We start from the raw sequence: 22,672 nt of genomic DNA, 5'->3' as shown, positions 1-22,672 counted from the left end.
TTATTGATATAATGGTATTTAATAATAATTTGAATTAGCTTTTAATTTTATATTTTAGTTTTAGTGAGTTTGTTATGTGATTTCGTCCTTTTTATTCGTTTTTTACTTTTATTATATCTCTATTTAGTTTTCATTTATTTTTATTTCAGTTACGGTAATTTTAGTACTAAACTTGTTTTATTTCAGGTAGTTGCCAAGAGAACATTTCTAATTTTCATTTGAGTTTTTTTAAGTCTTTTTTTTGTCATCTAATATTTATATATTATTTTATTTCAGCTTTTTTTCAATTAATGCCAATGTTATTTAATAGTTTTAGTTTTAGTTAACAATAACACTGACCCCTTCTCAAATTTAACCGAGACTTCAAATATAAAAACAAATCTAGTTTTTTTTTAGTAACACTTTATAATAACAATAATAGAGCCACCACAAACAATGCTAGAGTTTCTAGTTCTAGAAACATTTGGCAACCTTTTGAAAATTCAGCTTCACCATCACAGGAATAAAACACATTTTAAAATATATTACAATACAAACATGTTATTTTAAATAATATGTCATGATATTACTGTTTTTACTGTATTTGTTGGTCAAATAAATGCATCTTTGGTGAACATAAGAGACTTAAAGAGGTGATCAGATCAGGGAATATGTCATCTGGGTGAATGTTTCACAGGCTGTATCAATAACACCAGCAGATTCACCCTGTACACCCTTAAGTCTGTGTATCTGTTCTTTCATTGATTTAACATGTAGTTCAATCATGACAACTCTCGGAATAGTTTTAGCATGTTATTGAATATGGCAATGTTAATGTATTTAGTCTTGGTGAACTAGATCTGCTCGCTGCTACTGCTACTGTTTATTATTGATGCTGCAGAGCAAGTCTGGATTTACTGATAATTGATACACAGACACGCTGCGGTGAGCATGTAAGATATGCTGCTGTTGTTGCGGTATAAAGAGACATACATAAATCCTGCAGCAGATCTAGGCAGGTGGAGCTTGGGGAGGACAAGTGTTTCAAAGGAACTCTAATAGCGCACTGAAGGAATAACTTACAGCAAACAATGAACCAGAGAATTGAAATGTTGGGCAAGCAATCTAATTGGCTGCAGGATCAGCAGAGGCCAATCAGCTTGTGGCATTTGGTAACAATGTGATTGCTTGCAGATTGAATGTAAAGGAATTATCAGCCTGCGCCCTCTAGAGTTTCATGATTGAAGTAGATATTTTTGCCGTTTATCCCCCACCCCCCCAATATATTTGCCCTTTCAAATCCCATTTAATGTGAAACTGATTTCTTTTTTTACCATTGACACCATATTTCTTATCAATAAATGTCCTTTCATCAGTGGCTTCCCGTGCCTGGCTCTCCTTGACGAACGTGAAAGTGATGAAGGCCCTAAAAGAGGGCTTTAATCTCTCGAGCATTCCTAATGAGTTTTCCTCTACAATTATTTGATAAGAGGGGAGACGGCACTGTAGGCACTGTCAATGATCCAGTACCTGTGCAGATCATGCACGCGCAGTGGCGGAGCCAGGATTTTTTCATAGGGGTGGCCAGGCAAGGGCCAGCAAACAGTCTGGGGTGGCATATAAATCTTAATTATTTTAACATAAAAATTATTTTAAATAATGTATTGGACTGTTTTAGTGCCTTCCTACACAACTGAATACAGTTCATTTGTACTTAATTGTAATTGAGATAGTAGTGAAGGAATCATGGAATACTGAGTGAATTTGATCTTTTTTTTATTATTATTAGCTACTACCTCCAGGCATATTAATAAAGAGTACACACACTATAGCTAAAGTTCAACTTGCTCAGTTAGCTTGGTTCTGGTTCTCAAAACCCCCAACATTGTTGCACCTTCATGGATGAGACATGCAGATAACTACTGTAGTTCGAAGATTATTTAACCTTCATTGAATTTTATATAATCAATTAACTCTTCAACTTTCTATATTAGTTGTCAAAATAAAGAATCTAATCCGTTCTATCATACCTAAATTAAAAAGGGGGGAAAACATCTCTTTTGAATCTCTATGTCCAAGAATGTGAACAAGGCGGAAGTAAACAGCACATAAATACCAGAATGTAAAATTAGTTATTTTATGTATTTAAAAATAATAATTTTTAGTTTTGCCTTTACAAATTAACGCAAAATTACCGCCTATCTTCTAGTAGCTTACAAATGCACAGTGCTCAAATTTATTTGAACATTAAAAAAAATCACATAGCCTGTCAGTTTGTGCCTTAAATTGTGATTTCACATGGCAGAATATTTTAGTCGAGACATATGTGACGCATATATAACAAATACATGCATGCATGCAGTTTTGACACAGATTTGATCGCCTTTTTGATTATTTCATGAGTTAGCTAATTGACGACAGAATTACTGCTACAGCACGCCACATTGCGCGTGATGTGCAAGTACAGTACAACGGCTGTCAGGACAGGAAAGTTAGTTTTACTGACATTTGTTGACCTTACAACATCTCATCTTACCACAGTTACTGATTCAGGACAACGCGCTTTTCTCCGCATCTGACAGAAGTGTCACAAGCTTTCACACAGATCTTTCATAATAAAAGTAGAATCAGAAAAAAAAGAGAATTACGTTGTTGTTGCTTTGACTGCAACCCACCAGTTGAGAAACATCGAATCTATATTTACTATGCTCCGATCACTGCTCAAGCTCATTCGGTACCCGTACATCTCCGCACTCGTTTGACTTGCGCCTGGCGCTGAGGTGAAGTTGGAGTGCGCGTCTGAAAAGTCTCACGTTTTTTGTGGTCTTAAAGCGACGGTTCTGTGTTTTAAAAACAAAATTCTTGTAAAAATTAGAGCGAAACAGAAACAGCAGTTGTGAGAGGGGTGGCCAAAGGGGTGGCCAAGCTTAAGCCAAGGGTGGCCATGGCCACCCCTGGCCACCCCCTGGCTCCGCCACTGTGCACGCGCACACACACACACAGTCATGCATCCTCAAAGACACTTACATGTGTCCGCCTCCTTAAAGAAAAAGATGTGCAGTAACGCAGAGTCAAACATGCAGTGACTAACCACACTGAGGCCCAGCTGCTCCCGCTGCAGGTAATCCAGATTTCGGCGCTCCAGGCTGGCCAGGTAATGTTGCAGACGGGAGTAGGTGTAAGGGTAGCAGTAGGCAAACTGATAAACGTCATCCTCACGGTCGAAACAGAAGGCGAACGACATCACATAGTTCCTCCGATGGTCAGGGCACCGATAGTAATACACATTCTTGGCTGGCAATCTTTGCCTGTGACAAAGAAAGAAAGAAACATGAATAAAATGCACCCTGTTTGCTTTCTCAATAGATCCATTAACATTCAAATAAAATAAAAATAGTTTGTGTTCATAATCTTTAATCATTATAGTGTGAAAACATTCTCTAGGACACTTTTCGTCTGGTGTAACCAAGGCGGGCGGCATGCACTCTAAAAAACGCTAGGTTATTTTTTCAACCCAAATGCTGCGTTGAGACTGTGTTGGGTATACTGAAGCTGGGTTGATTTGGCCCAATTTGGGTTGATAATCGTTCATAATCAGTAACCAAATGGTGTGTTGGTTGATTATAAATGCTTTAAACAGCGATGGTAAAATCCTGTCAATTCGCTATAATACAAAGTTTTTCCCCCATTTTTCAGTATTTATGTATTTCTTGCCGGTGTGGTGAAGAGATGAGTCCCAGCTTAGGACTCAAGCAATCCGATTGGTTCAAAGCACGTTTTATGGGCAAATGCTTTAGTACCTGCTTACAAATCAGATATCACTTTATTACATAAGTCGTTTGAACTACGTTATAACGACAATTAATGTCTTTTAACTTATATGTTTCATATACTAGTATTTAACTGAAGCTATAGATTGTGAAATTAAACATTTCTCGTTCTTAGTGTTTTTTAGTTAGCTTATGTAGTAGCATCATACCGCTATCCGAAATGATTAGATATAACGTTTTTTTCACCATCTACGATATTTTTCGATAAAAAAACTTCGATATGATACATGATGATGATTATGACATGATATGCTTGTAATTAAAAAAATATATATATTATGCCTTATTGCTTAATAACAATTAATAATGTTGCAAAACATACCTAAACATGCAATTTATTTCACTTTAACTATATAAATAATCAGGATAAAAATAAAAGATTATTACATGAATTAAAGTTTGATTGATTACATTAAGAATCAGGAGAACAGCTTTAGATCAGGCATACTACTGGGGTCCTAAGCTGGGACTCATCACTTCGCTGGGACTAAACACTTTACCACACCGGACGAAGCGTTAGTATGTTCATCGGCTTGAGAAAAAAATAAACAAAATATGGTCAAATTAGTTCTTATATGGAAGTTAATAAATATTATATTTTAAAGATTTTTTTAACTGTATAAGCATGTACAACTGTTGAGTTGTCATTCTTTTTTTTTTACTTTTTCTCCCTGACATACACAAGTACACGTTATTTAAACTCTCAATTTTTGTCTATTTCTGGGTGTTTTTGCTTATAAATAAATGTTCACCTTTTGATTATTTTATTACTGTTGCCTGTGTTTTTACTCTAGTACTTTTGTGTGATTTGATTTCCAACCTTTAGGTTTATTTTAACCCAGCAATATAGTAATTTTAGCTGAGTTAAATAAAACGCATCATTTAACATTTAACCCAACCGGGTCAAAACAATTGGGTTATTTTAACTCTCAGCATTTTTTTAGAGTGTAGGTGGGGAAATATTATTAATCCGTCATATCAATTCAATTCAACAATTCAAACAAGTCAAGAATGATCAAATAAAATCCCAAGCTACATTATTTCTGCCCAACATTGTGTTTAATTTGGAAATATCTAACATGACTGAAGTTCAGTGTGTTGCAAATGACGTTTCATGTCATCAGTGGCAGTGAATACGATTATTTGGGTGTGAAAGACAATTGCTTTCTGACATGACTATTTACTTTTGATTTGAAAAAAAGAAAAGAAAAGAAAAAGAGATGAAAAGTGAAGAGACATTAAGATGAAATAACATGAAGTGAATAAAATAAAGTAAAAGAAAAAATAGAAAAGAGGCGTGAAGAGAAGATGAAGAGAAGAAAAGGATATTAAAAATAATAATAATAATAATAATAATAATGAAAAATCTTGCCAACCAATCCTCTACATCAGTTACTCACATTACTGCTGTTCAGACATCTCTCTCTCTCTCTCTCTCTCTCTCTCTCTCTCTCTCTCTCTCTCTCTCTCTCTCTCTCTCTCTCTCTCTCTCTCTCTCTCTCTCTCTCTCTCTCTCTCTCTCTCTCTCTCTCTCTTCCCAGGCCTCTCCCTTTAAAATCCCATCTAGATAAAGGCAAACACTAGTAGCAAACTGTAAACAATGAAAATTTCTGCAGTGCACGATGAGCTGGGTGAACAATGAAAGCAATGTTATTTGCATATAAACTGATATACTGTGCTGTTAATCAGTTTTATGTGGAGCTACTGAAAGTAAATCTGCACCATCTGCAGAGAGAGAGAGAGACAGAGAGAGAGAGAGAGAGAGAGAGAGAGAGAGAGAGAGAGAGAGAGAGAGAGAGAGAGAGAGAGAGAGAGAGAGCAAATAGCAGTGAAGGACAGGCAAAGAACATACGATGGAAGGCAGTGGAGGGAATAACAGCGGGAGGGAGATAGTGAGAAGATGAGAAAGAGAGGAAAAATTAGAGCTGGAATGGGTTGACTGTGGGACAGGGAAGAGAGAGAGAGAGAGAGAGAGAGAGAGAGAGAGAGAGAGAGAGAGAGAGAGAGAGAGAGAGAGAGAGAGAGAGAGAGAGAGAGAGAGAGAGAGAGAGAGAGAGAGAGAGAGAGAGAGAGATCAGATGGAGATGCTATCTATGTGAACAGCACAGAAGCTTCCACACGGCCATACTGATAAGAGAGAGGAAACAGCTCTCTAAAATCAACCTCCAGTCCTTCCATCTCATTCCTTTCCACTAAACAACTCACATACACACTGTACACTGATGTAACTGTTAGTGTCTTTGTTTGAACGCTTCAAAAGTTATAAACACACACCTGTTCCCTTATCTTCAGTCACCCACACGCATAAATACATTTAAAAACAGACATGTACAGTGGGATCCAAAAGCCTGAGACTATATTGAAAAATATGAGAATCCTTTTTAGGATTTTGAACATTTAAATTGAAGAAAAGACATAATGTAAAATAAATAAGAAATACTTCAGATTGCGACTAATCTAAGTCACTATTTGAATATTAAAATAAACAAGTTTATAACATTGATCACCATGAAGCTAAAACTACTTAAACATTCTGAAATTCATTCATTCAAAATGAAATAAAATAAAATTAAATAAATAATAAAATGTTGCATTATATCGAGAAAAAAAAAGCAAAATGGAAACTATGGGCCAGATTTACTAAACAGGGCAAATTAGCATGAGATTGCAAATCCAAAAAAGTGCCGATGGGAGTGAAAAGTTCTGCGCACGATCTACTGACTACGCGCAAATTAATACACAAATACACAGACGCAGCCGGATCATTTCCATAATGACCAACTCAATCTACCAAGAGCAGAGCAAATTAGCGTCTGGTTTAAGACATACTTTTTAGAGCAGTAAATAATGGCGCAAACACCAGTAAATTGACTATAGCGGAAACCTTAGTGAATCACCTTGCATGATTCATTTAAATCAGTGGTTCTCAACCTTTTTTGGGCCAGCGCCCCCTATCCAATATCCAGGTCCCCGACCGCCCCCCACCCCCAAACTAATGAGCGAGCAGGAACGAGTAACAGATGAAATAAGTACAAAATTGTCATTTATTAATACAATCGAACTATACTCCACAGCGATTAATCCAAAAAACAAGCTATAAACTGTATTGAATAGCAATAGCAGTGTTTCTCACAGGATTTTTGGTAAATCTGTGGTGGGTGAACCTCGGGCCTTCTAGGGGGGTTCGGGGGGCAAGCCCCCCGTAAGAAAAATGTGTGCATTTTAATGTTAAATGCATCAATCTGGTGCACTTTGAGAGTTCAAAATTAAAAGCTCCAACCCATATTCAGTGTGCAAATTAAACAAAGAAAAATTCAAACCTCTTTTAGTTGTGTTTGTCTACATTACACTACTACATAATAATAGTTATATTATATTAATCCCATGACATAAATAGCCATATATTATAAAACAAATGCACTGAAAAATAAAGGACAGTCATTAAAGCGGTAATGTTTGCACGTAGGTTTTATTAGCATTTAGGAGAGTATTGCAAGAAGCTGCTTACATTAACCTTACTTAAAAATAAATATACAATCATGATTTTTCATGAAAAATTATGTTAAAATTGTAGGCCTAAAATACCTTGGTATCAGGTATAATTAATACAATTACAATTAATTTGGTTTGTCGTGATTAATTTGTTTTCATAATCAGTAAAAAGAAAAATCTTCTAACAAGAATAAACACACGAACAATTCAATTATTATTGTATTATTAATTGTTTTTATATCTTGAAACTAACGTTACCCAAGCAGCGTTTCGCTCTCAGATGTGATGGCGGAATGAATAGCCTACATTACCAAAATGTGATTGCAGAATATATTTAAATATTAATATAATATAAAAATTATCCATCAAATTGTCATTTTCAAATTGAGTTAACAATAATGCCTGACCAGTAAATTACTTGTTGAACAAAGAAAACATTTTGGCATTAGGCATTGGAATTAGTTAATGCCTAAAAAATTTAAAGTTTTACCTTATAAATAGAATTTAGTTTAATTTTGAAATTCGTCGCCGGAGTAAATGGGAACATGATTTATTGAAAATATTTGAAAAAATAGAAGTGTTTCAATACTTAAGTCAATACTTTTTAATGGCATGTCAACTTTGCATTCCTCCGCTGCGTGACTCTAGCCAGCGCTGGATTGTTGTCAGCGCGAAACACATGTTTGAGCGCGTGAATGCAGATTCTAGCCAGCGCTGGATTCTAGTCAGAGCGCTGGTCTATAACTGGAAAAATAATATAGTCGTTGCAAAAGTAACGATACATAGCTTAGGCTACATTAAACTGGAAGAAGAATCACAACAAGCGTGTCGGTGAGAACACTCATTTAAACAGCATTCACACCCGAACTTGACTGCACATTATATTTTTGACATTATTGATACTGCTTTCAATCGTAATGCAATAGAAATGAACACAAAAAAACGCCCCCCTTTCAAGACTCTTGCGTCTAACGCCCCCCGTTGTTCTCTGAACGCCCCCTGGGGGGCGGTACCGCCCCCGTTGAGAACCACTAATATAGAGCCAGATTTACGAACAGCTTGCGCCACCCTCTTTTGGTGTTAAAAAACTACCATCAGGATTTACTAAAGACACGCAGTGAAAAGTGGTTATTTTTGCGGCTGACCTTATTGCATATTGCATACGCAAAATTTGTGGGAGGAGAGTATTTAAATTAGTGGTTCTCAACGGGGGCGGTACCGCCCCCCAGGGGGCGTTCAGAGAACAACGGGGGGCGTTAGACGCAAGAGTCTTGAAAGGGGGGCGTTCAGGTGTTAATGGGGGGCGTTCACGAGTAACGGAAATTTGTGTTCATTTACTGTGATTCATTTTAAGCATTTAGTAATTTATTTGTAATAAACACTTTAAGTGGGCTATTAAAAAAGTGTTATAGGACCATATATGTTAAATTATGTTGTAAAACATATGCGTAGATTGTGATGTCATATTGTGTGTGCGCGCACGCCTATGGTGCGCGTGAAAGAAAACGTCAGCAGCGCTCAAATAAAAAAAAGAAAATCATTCGTCCGCGGCCGTTCTAGCCTACTCCTGACCGCAAGTCCACCGTCAGTATACTAGCAGGTTTTTTGTGTTCATTTCTATTGCATTACGATTGAAAGCAGTATCAATAATGTCAAAAATATAATGTGCAGTCAAGTTCGGGTGTGAATGCTGTTTAAATGAGTGTTCTCACCGACACGCTTGTTGTGATTCTTCTTCCAGTTTAATGTAGCCTAAGCTATGTATCGTTACTTTTGCAACGACTATATTATTTTTCCAGTTATAGACCAGCGCTCTGACTAGAATCCAGCGCTGGCTAGAATCTGCATTCACGCGCTCAAACATGTGTTTCGCGCTGACAACAATCCAGCGCTGGCTAGAGTCACGCAGCGGAGGAATGCAAAGTTGACATGCCATTAAAAAGTATTGACTTAAGTATTGAAACACTTCTATTTTTTCAAATATTTTCAATAAATCATGTTCCCATTTACTCCGGCGACGAATTTCAAAATTAAACTAAATTCTATTTATAAGGTAAAACTTTAAATTTTTTAGGCATTAACTAATTCCAATGCCTAATGCCAAAATGTTTTCTTTGTTCAACAAGTAATTTACTGGTCAGGCATTATTGTTAACTCAATTTGAAAATGACAATTTGATGGATAATTTTTATATTATATTAATATTTAAATATATTCTGCAATCACATTTTGGTAATGTAGGCTATTCATTCCGCCATCACATCTGAGAGCGAAACGCTGCTTGGGTAACGTTAGTTTCAAGATATAAAAACAATTAATAATACAATAATAATTGAATTGTTCGTGTGTTTATTCTTGTTAGAAGATTTTTCTTTTTACTGATTATGAAAACAAATTAATCACGACAAACCAAATTAATTGTAATTGTATTAATTATACCTGATACCAAGGTATTTTAGGCCTACAATTTTAACATAATTTTTCATGAAAAATCATGATTGTATATTTATTTTTAAGTAAGGTTAATGTAAGCAGCTTCTTGCAATACTCTCCTAAATGCTAATAAAACCTACGTGCAAACATTACCGCTTTAATGACTGTCCTTTATTTTTCAGTGCATTTGTTTTATAATATATGGCTATTTATGTCATGGGATTAATATAATATAACTATTATTATGTAGTAGTGTAATGTAGACAAACACAACTAAAAGAGGTTTGAATTTTTCTTTGTTTAATTTGCACACTGAATATGGGTTGGAGCTTTTAATTTTGAACTCTCAAAGTGCACCAGATTGATGCATTTAACATTAAAATGCACACATTTTTCTTACGGGGGGCTTGCCCCCCGAACCCCCCTAGAAGGCCCGAGGTTCACCCACCACAGATTTACCAAAAATCCTGTGAGAAACACTGCTATTGCTATTCAATGCAGTTTATAGCTTGTTTTTTGGATTAATCGCTGTGGAGTATAGTTCGATTGTATTAATAAATGACAATTTTGTACTTATTTCATCTGTTACTCGTTCCTGCTCGCTCATTAGTTTGGGGGTGGGGGGCGGTCGGGGACCTGGATATTGGATAGGGGGCGCTGGCCCAAAAAAGGTTGAGAACCACTGCTCTATATGATACAGGAACGCTATTTGGCTAGTGAATTAGCTACATAAGTGTCATTTTTGGATATTATAGGCATGTTCCAAATGTTGTCAACATGCATACAACATATGCACTGCTCAGCTTGTGATTGGCCGTTTAAAAGAGCACGTTTCACCCTGGCGTTCATTAGAAAACCGTGAGAAATAAAGCTATGTAGAACTATGCAAATATGGAAAAAGCCACACACAGTGCATGCCAACATAACAGAGCTTCATCCACACACACACTGCACAATGTACACAGGCTCCTCTGCAACTTGAACAAAGTGAACCGCTGAGCCGAAATGAAAGTGAATTAGCTTTTCTCTGTGGAGGAAAAGACAGCAAATGAACGATCAAGCCGAGAAATCCTCTGGGGGACTTCTACAACACTGCTATCTCTACGTGTCTCAAAAGAGTGTTAACACACAGGACAGGTGAATGCTTGTTCCAAACTACACTCTACTGCTAACACACACAGAGACACATTAAATGATCTCTAATGCATGTCAGGCTTGGCGACAAAATATACTACATCACGAACAAACACATGACCCTTCACTGTTACTTACATCTCAACACACACTCGTCCCACTCAATCAGTCTATGACACCTAAAAAACACAAAATGACACCCACAATTCACACACAAACACAATTTTGTTCACTCATATTCAATTAACCAATATGTAAAAACCTGTAAATGAAGTAGTGTATTCTGAAAGACCTAAAGATCCTGAATAGACGCAGGTAAACCAACATAGGTTGTCTGGGTCCCCAAAATAGAGACTTGAACATTTTAAATGTTCTTGTATATAACATTACAATTAAAATTCTTTCATTTTTTCCCCTTTTTTTTCTGTTTAACAAAACCATAAAATAAGATAAAATGGTCCTAGAAAGGCCAAATGTCCCATATGCATATTTTGTAATTTCAAATATATTTCATTCATAAACAGACACATATATTTGTTTATATACAGTATGAATGTACTGTATGTTATGTGCGAGTCTCATGACCAGGGTTAGCTGTGCTCGCTGCAGTATTTGGCCTGCGTTTGAGTGGGGTTAGGTTCAAGACCCGCTTCTGTTCGTCATGCACCCCGAGTACCCTGCCAAGCAGACATTAGAGCACACACACACACACGCTCACACACCTCTCCCCACGCAGGGTTAATGAAACAGCGTGACACCTCACTTTATTTTTTTTATTTATCTGTTTGGGCATTATCCCGGTTCCTCTCCAGCGTTTGACCTTGTTGGCTACTGAGCGAGTCGTGGCTATTGATTTTAATTACCCAGCGGGAATTTACTGCTCGCCTTTACCGCGCCGCTGCGCCGCTATTGGCCAGAGAAAATAGCTTTGTGTTGCCCCTCTATGTGTGTGTGTGAGAGAGAGAGAGAGCCTGGTGAATCTCGAACCTGCTGGGCGTTTTCTATCTTCGCTGCAATGTATGTTTTCGCCTCTATCATTCTCTCTCTCTCTCTCTCTCTCTCTCTCTCTCTCTCGTTGTGGCTGCTGGTAATTTGTTTTATCTAAATGATAGTGCCCCATGCCTCCCTGTGCTGGTGGATGTGGTACAATGCCCCCCGTTCCAAAACACATTTATCTCGCTGTGTGTCTGAGGGGGGGACAGGCCGGCGGACAATAACCTACACACACACGGCTTAACAATTCAGCTGCCCCCCGAACGCCTTTTATACACACTCCCCACCCTGAGGAACACACACATAGTGAGCTGTTGCTCTCCGGCTCTCTTTCCATATAGAGAAAAGGTCAACGCCTGGAGCTCAAGGTCATGGACTTTAAAAGTTAGGGAGTTTTAATAACTTGTTAGAGAAAGAGTAAAGAAACCCAAAGTTTCTTCAACTTGAGTGGGCAAGGCTATCGCTGACTAGCGGTCGTATCTCTTTTTTCATGTGTGTGTGTGTGCTGTTAGCTAAACGGCCGGGCCCGTACCGAGGTGTCATTCTCAATCGCGGCGCTTTTCAACTCCGTTAGCAGGAACACGACGGGGCCTTTGATGCCGGCGCGGCTGTCGGCTTCCTTCTGAAGAGAACTAGACGAGGGGGAAAATTGCTAGCTTTCATACGGAGCGGGACATCTTGTCTATATTCTCAAATCAATCAAGCGTAGAGGTCATCGCAGTGGCTTCTGTCTCTCTGACTCCTTCCATCTCTCTCGCTCTCTGTTTGTCGCCCTCCCCTATTCTTCTAAGAGCACTGGCTGTCATCTGCTTAATGTTGGGAAGGTTAAATGGTTTCAAATATGAGCACGAAGCTGTCAAGTGCCACAATTCTTCTCTCATCCTCCTGACAAAAACAGCTGAAGAAAAAAAGAGGATCTATTACACAAACGGATATTACATTTCATCACGACAATGATACTCTCAGATCTGTGCAGGCTCTTTTGACTTTGGACGCAGGCCCATATTGTGTAATTATTGCTCAAACAAGCGATCCCTCTTCTAATGCATTTATTGTTTTACATTTGATACGGTTTCTTTTCTCTCGATTTTTCTGTCGTAATATGAGAGGTAGAGGGAGTGGAGTGGCCCTCCTGTGATTGATCTATCATTTGGGACATGAATCAGACTGGAGAATAGCACTGGATGGCACAGTTACTAAGCAACCTCACTTGCTTTGTGGTCTAGCTGTCCATGTGCGATGGTATGTTTGAAATGAGGGGTTTTTGGCGTGCAAATTCACTGTGTGATTCTCTAAATGGTGAAGAGCGTCGAATGCATATAGAGGATCAGAGATTGGAGAATGAAACTATCCTAGGAGCCGTGGGACAAATTAGCCAATTTGGGGAACAGAATAGACATTATACTTTGTGTTGGTTAACCACATAAGATATAAAAAAAAGAAGACATTTTCTACAAAAAAATTAATAAAACATTGTGAGTAGTGCTTACCTTGATGCTACAACGCTAGAGTCATGTGGGTGGTCATGTTTACCTAATTTAAGGCAGGAGTAAGTCAGTATGCATAGAAAAGCACACCATTCCTCAATAAGCCACAAAATTTGTATAATAAGTACTCTACAATAAGGATTTTTCTGCTCACCAGTCGTTCTAGTAGCCTCGCCAACATATTCACCGGAATCACCACATTTTCACAAAATGTCATGTCCCCCAGAATATTGTGTTGTATGATTATCTAACCATGCAATATATCAAAAGAAAGAACAGAGCCTCAGCTCTAAAAAAACAAACAAAGAAACAAACAAAAAAAGTTTTACTCTAGCTTCATGCATTAATTTTTTATCAACACTTAAATGTGGGTAAGTTTCATAAAACAACAACATTTTGAACAAAAAGCTGAGAAAATCGTACAACGTGCATAAGCAATGCTTTTATCGCTTGTTTCTGCTTCTTTTTTGCTTGTGTTTTGATCCGAAGATTCCAGTGGCGGGCCGTGCATTTCACACCTAGGGCCCTATTTTAACGATCTGAAACGCAAGTGTCAAAGCGCAAAGCGCAAGTAACTTTGTGGGCGGATCCCGGCGCTGTTGCTATTTTCCCGGCGGGATAAATGCCTCTTGCGCCTGGCGCAAATCTAAAAGGGGTTGGTCTGAAGTAGCTTCATTATTCATAGGTGTGGTTTGGGCGTAACGTGAAATAAACCAATCAGAGCGTCATCTCACATTCCCTTTAAGAGCAGGCGCGCTTGTTCTAAAGCGGATTCCTATTATAACGGCGGATTTGCGCACCAGGAGCGGTTCACAGCCGAGGAGAGCAACGTTCTCGTCAGGGCCGTAAAACACAGAGAAGTGACATTGGGGATGGAGAAACCCACACCAATTAACTTCTGTTAAACAGGCGTATGATAATTTGGGTAAATGTGTAAGCTACATGTATGCTTTTATAATAAATTGTCTATCTATCTATCTATCTATCTATCTATCTATCTATCTATCTATCTATCTATCTATCTATCTATCTATCTATCTATCTATCTATCGTAATAATGTATGATTTGCAAAAATGAAAACTGCTGCTTAGATGAGAGAAGCAACGTGTATGCGCGTTGTGCACACGCTACATTGATTATGGCCAAGCATGCGCGCTTAAAATAGCATAATGAACAACGCGCAACGCGCCACTGACTTTAGACTAGGTTTTTTCTGGTCAGTGGTGCAATTGTTTTATAGAACAGCAAAATAGCATGAGGGAAAGTTTGCGCCGGAACACGCCTCCTCTTTGCGCTGAACCGCCCCGGGGAGCGCAAGTGTATTTCTTAGTTAACCGACGTGTGTCTGTGGAGGGAAAAGTCCGCTTTGCGCGGGTGCAAAATAGGAATGATACATGCGTCAGTGTACAAAGTCATTTGCGCCGAGTGCAAGATAGGGCCCCTAGGCTCTCTATAATGGTTGTGAAATTGCTGTTTTTATTTTGCATCGGAAAAGGCCGGGTAGAGAAAAACGAGCGAGTGAGTTCGGCTTGTGCGTGGTTCTTGCGTTCCGATTATCTGTCCGATTAAGTTCAGAAACGCAGCCTCCCTTGTCTTGTCCTTCAAGGGTTACAATATAGTCCCTTGTCAGGTGTTACAATAGTATGAATGTTTAAAAAAAGTTTCGATCATAAATTTCCAAGAAAAATTAAGAAGAAAATCATATTCACCACGGGAAAACCGGGGGCAAAAAAAGCATTATACTCACCAAAACTATGGATTATTTTTTACACAAAATCCATCCTAATTTCTTTCCTTCAAAATATTTAAATAACTCAGTTGTACAGGTTATCTGTGCGTTTCAGTCCCAACTACCTTTTCTATCGCCATCGAGGCTAATGCTGAAAGTCGAGTCTGTCCCGTCGTATTTCTGGCATAAGTTTTAATTCGCTTTAGGGCTGGGAGTGTCTGCTCGACAGAAGCAGTGGACAGTCATCGCCAAACATGACGATGTGTGCCCCATGCTCTTACACAGATTTTTGAAGGAAATCAATGAGCTCAGCGGGACTTTTGCCTTCAAAATCAGTCATGACATACGTTACAGTCAGTCAGTTTTGTTATTACCCGGACAGATCGAATAGAGTTCCGTGACTCTGCGTTCAGCTGGATGGCTGAATAAGGGGGGGTTTTTTTCGGTACGTTTGAACCTGGGGTCGAGGAGGGAAAGAAACATTCATTCATCTACAGGAATATATTTTACTTTACGCAGTTCGCTACAGATGCGGTTAGCTAGCTCAGCCTCTGACCATCCAATCAAAGGACGTATTGTAGGCCTGCTAGATGGCCCCAATGCAGTCAAATCGAAATCTGATTGGCTGTTTAAATCTGACTATCTGATTGGTTAAAGCAACAGTTTCATTGCCATTCATTTTTAAGCTACAGGCGCCAGCACTATTGATTCTGAAGGCCTCAAACAGATTTCTTTGGCCATGCCAACACATGATGGCTGAAATATAATTGGATAAAAGCTCTAACATAAACATACACTACTGGAAGCAGCGCAACCAAGAGAAAAGCTATGAAATCAAGAGAATGGACTATTGGGAATAATTTAATACTCATTCATGGAAAAAATATATTAAAGTGCAAGTTAGTGATTCTGATAGTTTTTAGGCCAGCAGAGAACTGACAGCCCACCACTGGAAGATTCTCTACTCTTTCAGAAGTTGCACAATACGATATAACTACCATATAACTGTGAAAACACAGAAAGGCAACAGACAATTCTGTCAATGGCGGGGAAGAGTTGCCTCATAAATTACGAGAAATTCTGTCAATGGCAGGGAAAGAGTTAACCAACTAGAAAATAGTATCTTGGCTACAAATAAGCAGAATTTGCAATAATGCAGAACATAAGACATACAATGCATAAAAAAATGTGTGTACACAAGATCAATGATCATAAAATGTTCAGTGGCAATGCAGCACTGGACCAAAAGGTCAAGTGACAGTTTCGTCAACTGGCCCAAAATTCTCTCACTCTAGCTCATGGGTCGGCAAAGCTCAACAAATGGTGCAGGACGAGTTATGCACCACAGTATAATTCTTCGGGTTATGGGTTAATAACAAACCCGTGGGCTAATATTACCAAGACGCCCTTACACTGAAAAAGGAATCATGTACAATGGTTATTTGGATTTGATATTCAGATGCAATTTTATGGGCATACTGAGTTAATTTAAATTTAAACGACTTATTTCACCATTGACAAAGCAAACTGCATTTTTCGTACTTAGTAGTGAGATTCAGTCGAAACCAATAATTTATGGCCATGTACACACATGGAAAGATAATCCAGTCCTTCATTTAAATATGGATGTTATTCCAAAACATGGTTGATCTAAAATCTAAAAGTGGTCTTAAATTTCAAACTACACCTAGATTTTTTACATTAGTCTCATTCAGAGAAGGCACCGACGCCAAAATGAATTTCATAAGACTCCAGACATTGATTACAGTACACAAATTCATTATACTGATGCAAAGTGGGCCTATAGGGGTTATTGTCTTTAATAAGTAGTGACAGATTAAATCTGAGTCTATCGTGATCTATTACCCTCACTAGATTGAAATGCATAGCTGCATTTGAGCTCAAGTGTTTATGAATTCTGGGAAATAGCTTGTCTATTGAGTGGTATCGTGGTTGAACATGCCAAGTGCATGCACTAAGAAGAGCGATACACTCCAAGCACAGTGATACACACACACACAAACGTGTGTTAAAGTCTGAGATGCATTGCTCTTCACAAGCGCAGCGGGACACGTGTAATATTAGTGCTAAGAGCCCTGGCCATCACACTGCCTTCACAGCTCGTAAATCATCTACTCATTACAGCTCAGATCATAAACGTACACCCATGAGAGAGAAAAAGAGACAAACTCTCAGGCTAATATATTCCAACCTAACGCTCTTTATGACTGCTGCCCAACAAAAAGAGCGTCCGGGTACCTCTGGGGTGATATTGGGCGGATAATGCTATCGGAACAGCAAAAGGCACATTCAGATGCACTACCACACGTCGGCCTGTCTTAAAAAAATAAGTGGAGCGAGGATACGAATATCCCGGGTGTGTCGGTGTTAAGATTAGCTGTGAGATTATGTGGCCTGAGTACAGAGGCGCTGGAGAGATTTGACACTCGTTACTATTGAACAAAATACAGAAAGTTGCACCAAAGGCTATATGAGCTATAAAGGCTGAGTGGTTAATCAATACAGCAGCTCTGCATAGGGCGCATTAATGCTGTGATGGTTGGTACAAACACATCCTGACATAAAGGACGGGACCTTTCATTTTATTTGACGATTAGCACACACTGCAAAACACTGCCCACTTTTAGACACTTACAGTTTCACTTCCTGTTGTGTTATCAGCATTATGGTACGCATTTCAATCACAAGATCATCTCATCCAACAATGCAAGTTCATTTTAGACAACAGGGGCTTTCGCTTTTCGGGAGTAATAGGAACTCAAGGGCCGTTTACACAACACCGTTTTCAAATAAAAACAGAAAACTTTTTATGCGTTTTGACCGTTCATTCTCACAACGACGACGTTTTTTTTTTATTTTTTTTTTTACATACGTTAATTTGTGAAAATGTTGACATCATGCACATACGCATTACGTGTTCAGTCTATAAGCGCATAGTGTTTCTTTACAAAGTGACTGTGGCAAGCAGGGCGGGGCGAGAGCCATGAGAGAACGGTGTGAGGGCGGTGGCGTGGATGATAATGAGCATTACCTACTCGCTGCACCGGTCTCGTAGAGTTAACGAAAGTTATCATGAGCATTGTAATGTTTAAAGCGGATGACATAACAAATGTCAGTAGACCAGGACAATTTTTTTTTTAAATGAGCAGTTCGTTCATAAATCTCCTGTGGAAATACAAAGCGGAAGACAGAACATGAGTGCAGTGCTGAAAAGGGGTGGGACTACATAAGGTCTATACGCTGATTTCCAAGGGGGTAATCCATCAGCCGGAAGTTGAAGCTGCCTCCGGGGGCCGCCATTGTAGCTGGCTATCACCTGCTGTTAGCATCCCATTGACTCCCATTCATTTTGGCGTCACTTTGACAGCGAATAACTTTACATCTGAGGCGTCCAAAGACTCCATTTGTCCATTATTTATTTCTCAAGAAACGGGACAATGGATAAAATGCTCCATTACTTTGTATCTTACGTTATGGCCCCGTAGAAGCCATTCTTGTAAAAATAGGCTAACGATTGCGTCATAACCACGGGACGCTCTGTCGCACAGTAGAGAAATTACCGTGTAGACAGAAGGAGAAGCTCGTAGGCAATCGTTTACTGTCTATGATGCAATCGGGTGGACATGGAGGCATAAAGTCAAGGGAGAAGCCCATAGATAGAGAGTTCATAAAAGCAACGGGACAAAATATTTCAACAACAGATTTGTTTCAGATTTCAATTCAGATTTGTCCGGCACAGCTACTAGAAGGTCAGAACGGTTGCTCACGTGACAACTACGTCGTCAAGCTCAGTTTGAGCCTGCGCAGAACGCTTGGCTATCAGGAAGTGAGTGCCCATGTTGGGCTTCAACTCTCTCCGTTGAAATCAACGGGGTCGCTGTGTCCATTTCTTTTACTGTCTATGCTGATTTCACGCAGCCGCCATTTTGAAATCGAAAGCGAGGCTCCGGTGGGAAGAACCCCGGAAGTACAGATAGACAACAATGCCTTGGACTACCAACCTGAAGCTGCTGCCGCGATTTACACTATTGGATGGTAATATCTAATATAGGATATGTATATAGTTCGTTCCTGCTTCTTTTTTTTACATTCTGAATTATATATAAAAAAATAATTTTATTTATAAATGAATTTCACTGTATATAGTCTAAAGTATGAAAGAAATGTATGTACATTTTTAGAATAACTAATTTCTACATTAAACACATCAATATGCCATCGCATTCGCGACTCTTCTATGATTAAAGGCGACACTTCCGGTTTTCTTCCCACCGGTCCGGAGCCATTTAAAAATGGCAGCTGCGTGAAATCAGCGTATAGGCCAAATTGAGGGGAATCATTCAATCTGAATCATTAGTCAATTGCAACTATAACATGGTTTCAATACAAAAATAAAATAAGTATACCTTTAAGGGATTCTGTTATTTGATTTGTCAGTCACTCAGTTCTTCAACCTAATTGTCAAAATACATAAATATTTGATTTAATACAATTATAATATATTTATAAAATAAAAAGTTTCCATTATTTCCTTTAATATGATGGAACTATTGGACTATGCATGGTCTTGTACATGTTAAACTCATCTCCAAATTTGAGCACACTGTTTTTAAGGGCAGCATCTTCCATCATCTTGCTCTATTATTCAGGCATACATAGTATCATCTGGCTCCTGTCTATACATACTGCTCATTTCTGCTCTCTTGCTTGTCTGGGACAGTGTGCACACCTGGCAGGTCAGCCAGATTTCAAACAACTTTGGAAACATAGTTAATTGCGTGTCTCACAACAAGTGTACATTATGATCTGGGGCTTTTTGCAGACTATAAACCCTTATGAAAGGGGTGACAAGCTTCAGTCTTGTAGTGTGCACTAGAATTTATGGACATTTAACAACAGACGCCCGTATGCAAATGCATGGAAATGCATGGGCACTAAATAAATGAAAAACAAATAAACAAACGCAAGGAAATACGAACAAACATGAAAACAGTAATCTTCAGATAATTGGTTGCCGGATGGCTCCAGCAGTGTGCAGGTGGTTAGTGCGGCCCCTGTCATTGGCTGTGTGTGGGAAGAGATGAGATTTCCCTATGGTGTCTATAGTGATGCTATAAGAAGCAACATCCACAGACAGAGAGAACAGGGAGAGGGTCAACAGCAAAGATTCTCATTATGAATCAAATTCAAGAGCCTGAAGCACTTCTAACCATGCAATCGCAGACATTCTCACATAAATGCACTGATATTGAAAAAAAGAAGAAGCTTGAATTCTAAATCCTTCGTAATACCAAATAACACTTACATCAAAAGAGGTTTATAATACCTGGAGAAAGCTATCCGTTAGCATTCACGTTCATCTCAATGTCAGTTTCTCAGCTAGTGCAGAACCACTCAGAAGTACGTGAATCAACTGCTTTGTGATTGAACAACTTTGTATGTTATGTTTTAAAAATGTCATTTTAAAGTTGTCAGCACGAGTGATAATAATAAGAAATGTTTTTTAAGCACCAAATCAGCATATTAAAATAAGGATCATGCGACACTGAAGACTGGAGTAACGACTGCTGAAAATTCAGTTTTGCCATCACAAGAATAAATGATAAATTATATTTTGTTTACATTTCAATCTCAACACTTTTCTTGCTTGGCAAAGGTGGGTGAATGAACAACAGAAAGCACTGGGTGACACTATTTTTATGCTCTTTCCACGGCCAGTAGATGGCCATAGATCTTGTGTTTAAAGTGCCTCAAAGAACTGACCCACCCTTTAATCCAAAATGACTTGCATCACATTTAAAAAAAAAAAAAAAAAAAGTGAGGCACAAACATGGACCACACCCTGTCTGTCTTCACACAATAAGGCTCATGTGATCTCCCCCTCTCACTCACTAATGCGTCATCAGTATAATACTCCACAACACCCTAATGCAGGGCTGCGTGTCCCAGGTGGCTCACTCCATCTGCAGCAGCGGCGTAATGGTGTGTGTGTGTGTGTGTGAGAGAGAGTGAGGGTGTGTGTATAGTGATCAGGCTATAGCTAGCCTCAACAGTGGTAATATAATGTGTGTGTGCATAAGTGTGACCCCATGGTGGTAAGTAGCTGCCCTGCTGCGCTGAGGGATGTCTGGGGTAATTATCATAGAGCAGATGAGCCCTATGAACCAGCCAACATGGCGCCATACCCCCTCATGGGGCACAGGGGCAGAAATCACACAGGGCACGTACACACATCCATACGCAGACTGTAGGAGGTGGAGGCAGGTGTGCATTCGAGGAAAGATGGTAATAACACCCAGACAGGGTGACGTCTAAGAGGTGCCCTGGTGTGAATGTCTGTGTATGTGTTTACGCGTTGGTTTTCCGTGGTTTTGCAGACTTTCCCCACCTGAGTACCCTTTGGCCTTGTGGGACGTCTGAGATTATGAGGGCACAGCCGGTGTCATCATACTTTCCATTACGCAGATTTACTTTTTTGAGAAAGAAAGCTACTTTGCTGTTTATGCAGAGGTGAACGTAATGTTGAAATGCTTTTTGCTCTCCCTGTTTAAAGTGCAGAAACAATTACAGTAAGCAAGCTATTCTTAGGATAATTTCCCCAAAGAGTGTAAACACTGCGGACCTATGGTGCTTTCAAAATATTTTGCTTGTTTGAGCGGTCTGACGTGTCAACTTCTGGTACGATATTGGATCGGGACTACCTGCTTGTTTGAACTGGGATTTGGGAAATTTGTTTGGAAGCAAGTTGAATAAATGACGCCTCAGAACATGTGGCTTGTTGAGAAGAGGTTGACCTTGGTGGGGCAATACAACTGCTGAAAAATCCCAAAGACTTACATTGAAGGAGGGACCCGAGTCATATGTAGAAAACACCCAGAACAACCTAGCAACCCCAGCAATGTGCTAAAAAATGTCATAACACCATAGCAACTGCTCACCAATGTCCTGGCAACCACCTACAATGCCTCACATGAGCACTACACGCTAAAAACAGAACACACTTAAAATAGTAATATATATATATATATTTTTTAAGTATTACAAATATTGATTTTAAATAAATAAATGATGACATTAACTTTACTAAATTATTTTATTATAAAATATTGTTTAATATTAAATAATGTAGGACTAAATATTAGTATTAAATACATGGTAAATTAATATATATATATATTATATATTAATTAAACAAAATAGATGGCCATTGGCTGCAACAAGTGTAATTAAATAAATAATAATGAATATTTGTGTACAAGAAAACCAGAACATCAAAGCCTGATTATTGGGATGGTGACTGATGTTCTTCACAGTCAGTATTTGTCATAGTAAATATTTCTGTTTTTGAAATAAATGAAATAAATTAATATAATAAATTAAACAATATCAATTTAATTAGCATTAATATCTGTGTACAAGAACACTAGAAGATCAAAGCCTAATTATTGGGATGGTGACTAATGTTATAGTGAGATCTAACACTTCACATGACCAAAAAAACAAACAAAACAAAACATTTACACAACTGTTTGTTTAAAGAAAAACAAGTATGGGGAGAAGAAGGGATTCTCTG

General features: G+C 38.6%; 1 protein-coding gene across 1 annotated transcript in view; it reads right to left on the bottom strand.

Moving 5' to 3' along the window:
- Positions 1-22,672, bottom strand: part of agbl4 (AGBL carboxypeptidase 4) — a 371,132-nt gene that overhangs the window by 173,215 nt on the left and 175,245 nt on the right. The window contains exon 5 of the mRNA XM_056259613.1: positions 3,071-3,287. Within this exon, the coding sequence (XP_056115588.1) occupies positions 3,071-3,287 (217 nt within the window). The remainder of the gene's footprint in view (positions 1-3,070; positions 3,288-22,672) is intronic.

The sequence above is a fragment of the Rhinichthys klamathensis genome, unplaced genomic scaffold (assembly GCF_029890125.1).
Source record: "Rhinichthys klamathensis goyatoka isolate OS25496 unplaced genomic scaffold, OSU_Roscu_1.1 h1tg000169l_1, whole genome shotgun sequence".
NCBI lineage: Eukaryota > Metazoa > Chordata > Actinopteri > Cypriniformes > Leuciscidae > Rhinichthys > Rhinichthys klamathensis.
The sequence above is the reverse complement of the archived record's forward strand: the minus strand, read 5'-3'. Positions and strand labels throughout refer to the sequence as shown.